At 54.0% G+C, this 1923-nt stretch overlaps 2 protein-coding genes across 3 annotated transcripts in view; one reads left to right on the top strand and one right to left on the bottom strand.

Annotated features, from left to right (window-relative positions):
* The first annotated feature begins 24 nt into the window (after nucleotides 1–24).
* LOC104490314 (tubulin beta chain) lies at nucleotides 25–1397 on the top strand. Of its 2 annotated transcripts, XM_010132584.1 has the most exons (2): nucleotides 25–1160; nucleotides 1203–1397. In XM_010132584.1, the coding sequence occupies exons 1-2, from the start codon at nucleotides 345–347 to the stop codon at nucleotides 1242–1244; spliced, it is 858 nt and encodes a 285-aa protein (XP_010130886.1). In that variant the 5' UTR covers nucleotides 25–344; the 3' UTR covers nucleotides 1245–1397. The 2 variants fall into 2 exon arrangements, with proteins under 2 accessions (XP_010130886.1, XP_010130885.1); XM_010132583.1 differs by having other exon boundaries at nucleotides 25–1397.
* FAM166A (family with sequence similarity 166, member A) overlaps nucleotides 1388–1923 on the bottom strand; it is a gene marked incomplete at its 5' end in the record, with an annotated part of 10932 nt that continues 10396 nt past the window's right edge. The window contains one exon of the mRNA XM_010132585.1: nucleotides 1388–1476. Within this exon, the coding sequence (XP_010130887.1) occupies nucleotides 1388–1476 (89 nt within the window). The remainder of the gene's footprint in view (nucleotides 1477–1923) is intronic.

Below are 1923 nucleotides of genomic sequence, written 5' to 3'. Positions count from 1 at the left end.
GGATGTAGTCCGTGTGTCTGCGGAGCCATTTCAGAGGTGCTTTGTGTGAAACCACAGCTCTCTGCTCCATTAAAGGAAAGCTTTTGGGGGGTTTCTCGGTAGCCTGATGCTCCTAAGCTGGGCTTGAAGGCAATAAGCAGGAAGCAGTGACCGTAATCTAATACGAAAATGGCTCTCTTCCAGGTCAGAGCGGAGCAGGAAACAACTGGGCAAAGGGCCATTATACGGAAGGTGCTGAATTAGTTGATTCTGTGTTAGATGTTGTGAGAAAGGAGGCAGAAAGCTGTGATTGTCTCCAGGGCTTTCAGCTTACTCACTCTCTGGGTGGTGGTACAGGCTCTGGCATGGGTACCCTCCTCATCAGCAAGATCCGTGAGGAGTACCCAGACCGAATTATGAATACTTTCAGTGTCGTACCCTCCCCTAAAGTGTCAGATACTGTAGTAGAGCCCTACAATGCCACACTCTCGGTGCACCAGCTCGTGGAGAACACAGACGAAACATACTGTATTGATAACGAAGCGCTCTATGACATATGCTTCAGAACACTGAAGTTAACTACTCCGACCTACGGTGATCTGAACCATTTAGTGTCAGCAACCATGAGCGGTGTTACCACCTGCCTGCGGTTCCCAGGCCAGCTTAATGCCGACCTGCGGAAGCTGGCAGTGAACATGGTGCCCTTTCCCCGTTTGCACTTTTTCATGCCTGGCTTTGCCCCGCTCACGAGCCGTGGGAGCCAGCAGTACCGTGCTTTAACCGTGCCGGAGCTCACGCAGCAGATGTTCGATGCAAAGAACATGATGGCTGCGTGTGACCCGCGCCACGGCCGCTACCTGACCGTAGCTGCTGTCTTTAGGGGCCGTATGTCCATGAAGGAGGTTGATGAGCAAATGCTGAACGTTCAGAACAAAAATAGCAGCTATTTTGTTGAGTGGATTCCTAATAACGTTAAAACAGCTGTCTGTGACATTCCACCTCGCGGCCTCAAAATGTCTGCTACCTTCATCGGTAACAGCACGGCCATCCAGGAGCTGTTCAAACGCATTTCTGAGCAGTTCACGGCCATGTTCCGCCGAAAGGCTTTCCTGCACTGGTACACTGGCGAGGGCATGGACGAGATGGAGTTCACAGAGGCCGAGAGCAACATGAACGACCTGGTGTCTGAGTATCAGCAGTACCAGGATGCTACCGCTGAGGAGGAGGGGGAGTTTGAGGAGGAGGCTGAGGAGGAGGCAGAGTAAAAGCTACGCAGATGAACACCTGTAAATTTTGTTTAAAGCTGTATGAACTCTTTCATTCAGAATTTCTCTGTCTGTGTTGTTGTGTTTCTTCTTCCTGTTTCAAAGTCACGTTGAATGCTGTACAGGCACCATTAAACCATTTTTCACAGTGCACTAGCTCGTCTCCCTTGTTCCTTCTGGTAAGCTTTCCGGGTGCTGTTCCCAAAAGTGAGCGCGTAGGTGTGCCGGAGGTCTGGGGAAGAGAAACATGGGGTTTGGTGTGAGTCCTGACGCCTCACCCGGGGCGACCACCCTTCTCTCCCTGCCCCGTGCTGGGTGTGCGCTGGCAGTGCTGGAGGGGCCGGAGTTGAAGGGAGTCCCTGGTGTGGCTCTGTCATCAAGGGTGCTGGCAGTGGGGGTGGGACGCGCTTCACATGGCGGGTGAAATTCAGCTCCAGGCCAGGTCTATATTTAGGTACCTGCTGTGGACTCCAGTTACAGGCGTCGCTTGGCGGGAGCTGAGCGGCTCTGACCACGATGTGTAGGTGTCCGTGGCCTGCAGCTTAACCTGGGCCACAGAAGGCTGCGGGCAGGGACCCCAGGGGCCTTGCTGGCCCAGGCGGGTGCTTGTTCTGCCCGAAGAGGAGCTGCTCCCTGCAGCCCCTCAGCAGCGTGACCCAGCAGGGAGCTGTGGGCTGTC

Source organism: Buceros rhinoceros, unplaced genomic scaffold, assembly GCF_000710305.1.
Source record: "Buceros rhinoceros silvestris isolate BGI_N320 unplaced genomic scaffold, ASM71030v1 scaffold27523, whole genome shotgun sequence".
NCBI classification, from domain to species: Eukaryota; Metazoa; Chordata; class Aves; order Bucerotiformes; family Bucerotidae; genus Buceros; species Buceros rhinoceros.
The sequence above is the reverse complement of the archived record's forward strand: the minus strand, read 5'-3'. Positions and strand labels throughout refer to the sequence as shown.

What these genes read in the sequence shown, in the direction of transcription:
- LOC104490314 (XM_010132583.1), top strand. Translation starts at nt 345, where the DNA reads ATGGGTACCCTCCTCATCAGCAAGATCCGTGAGGAGTACCCAGACCGA.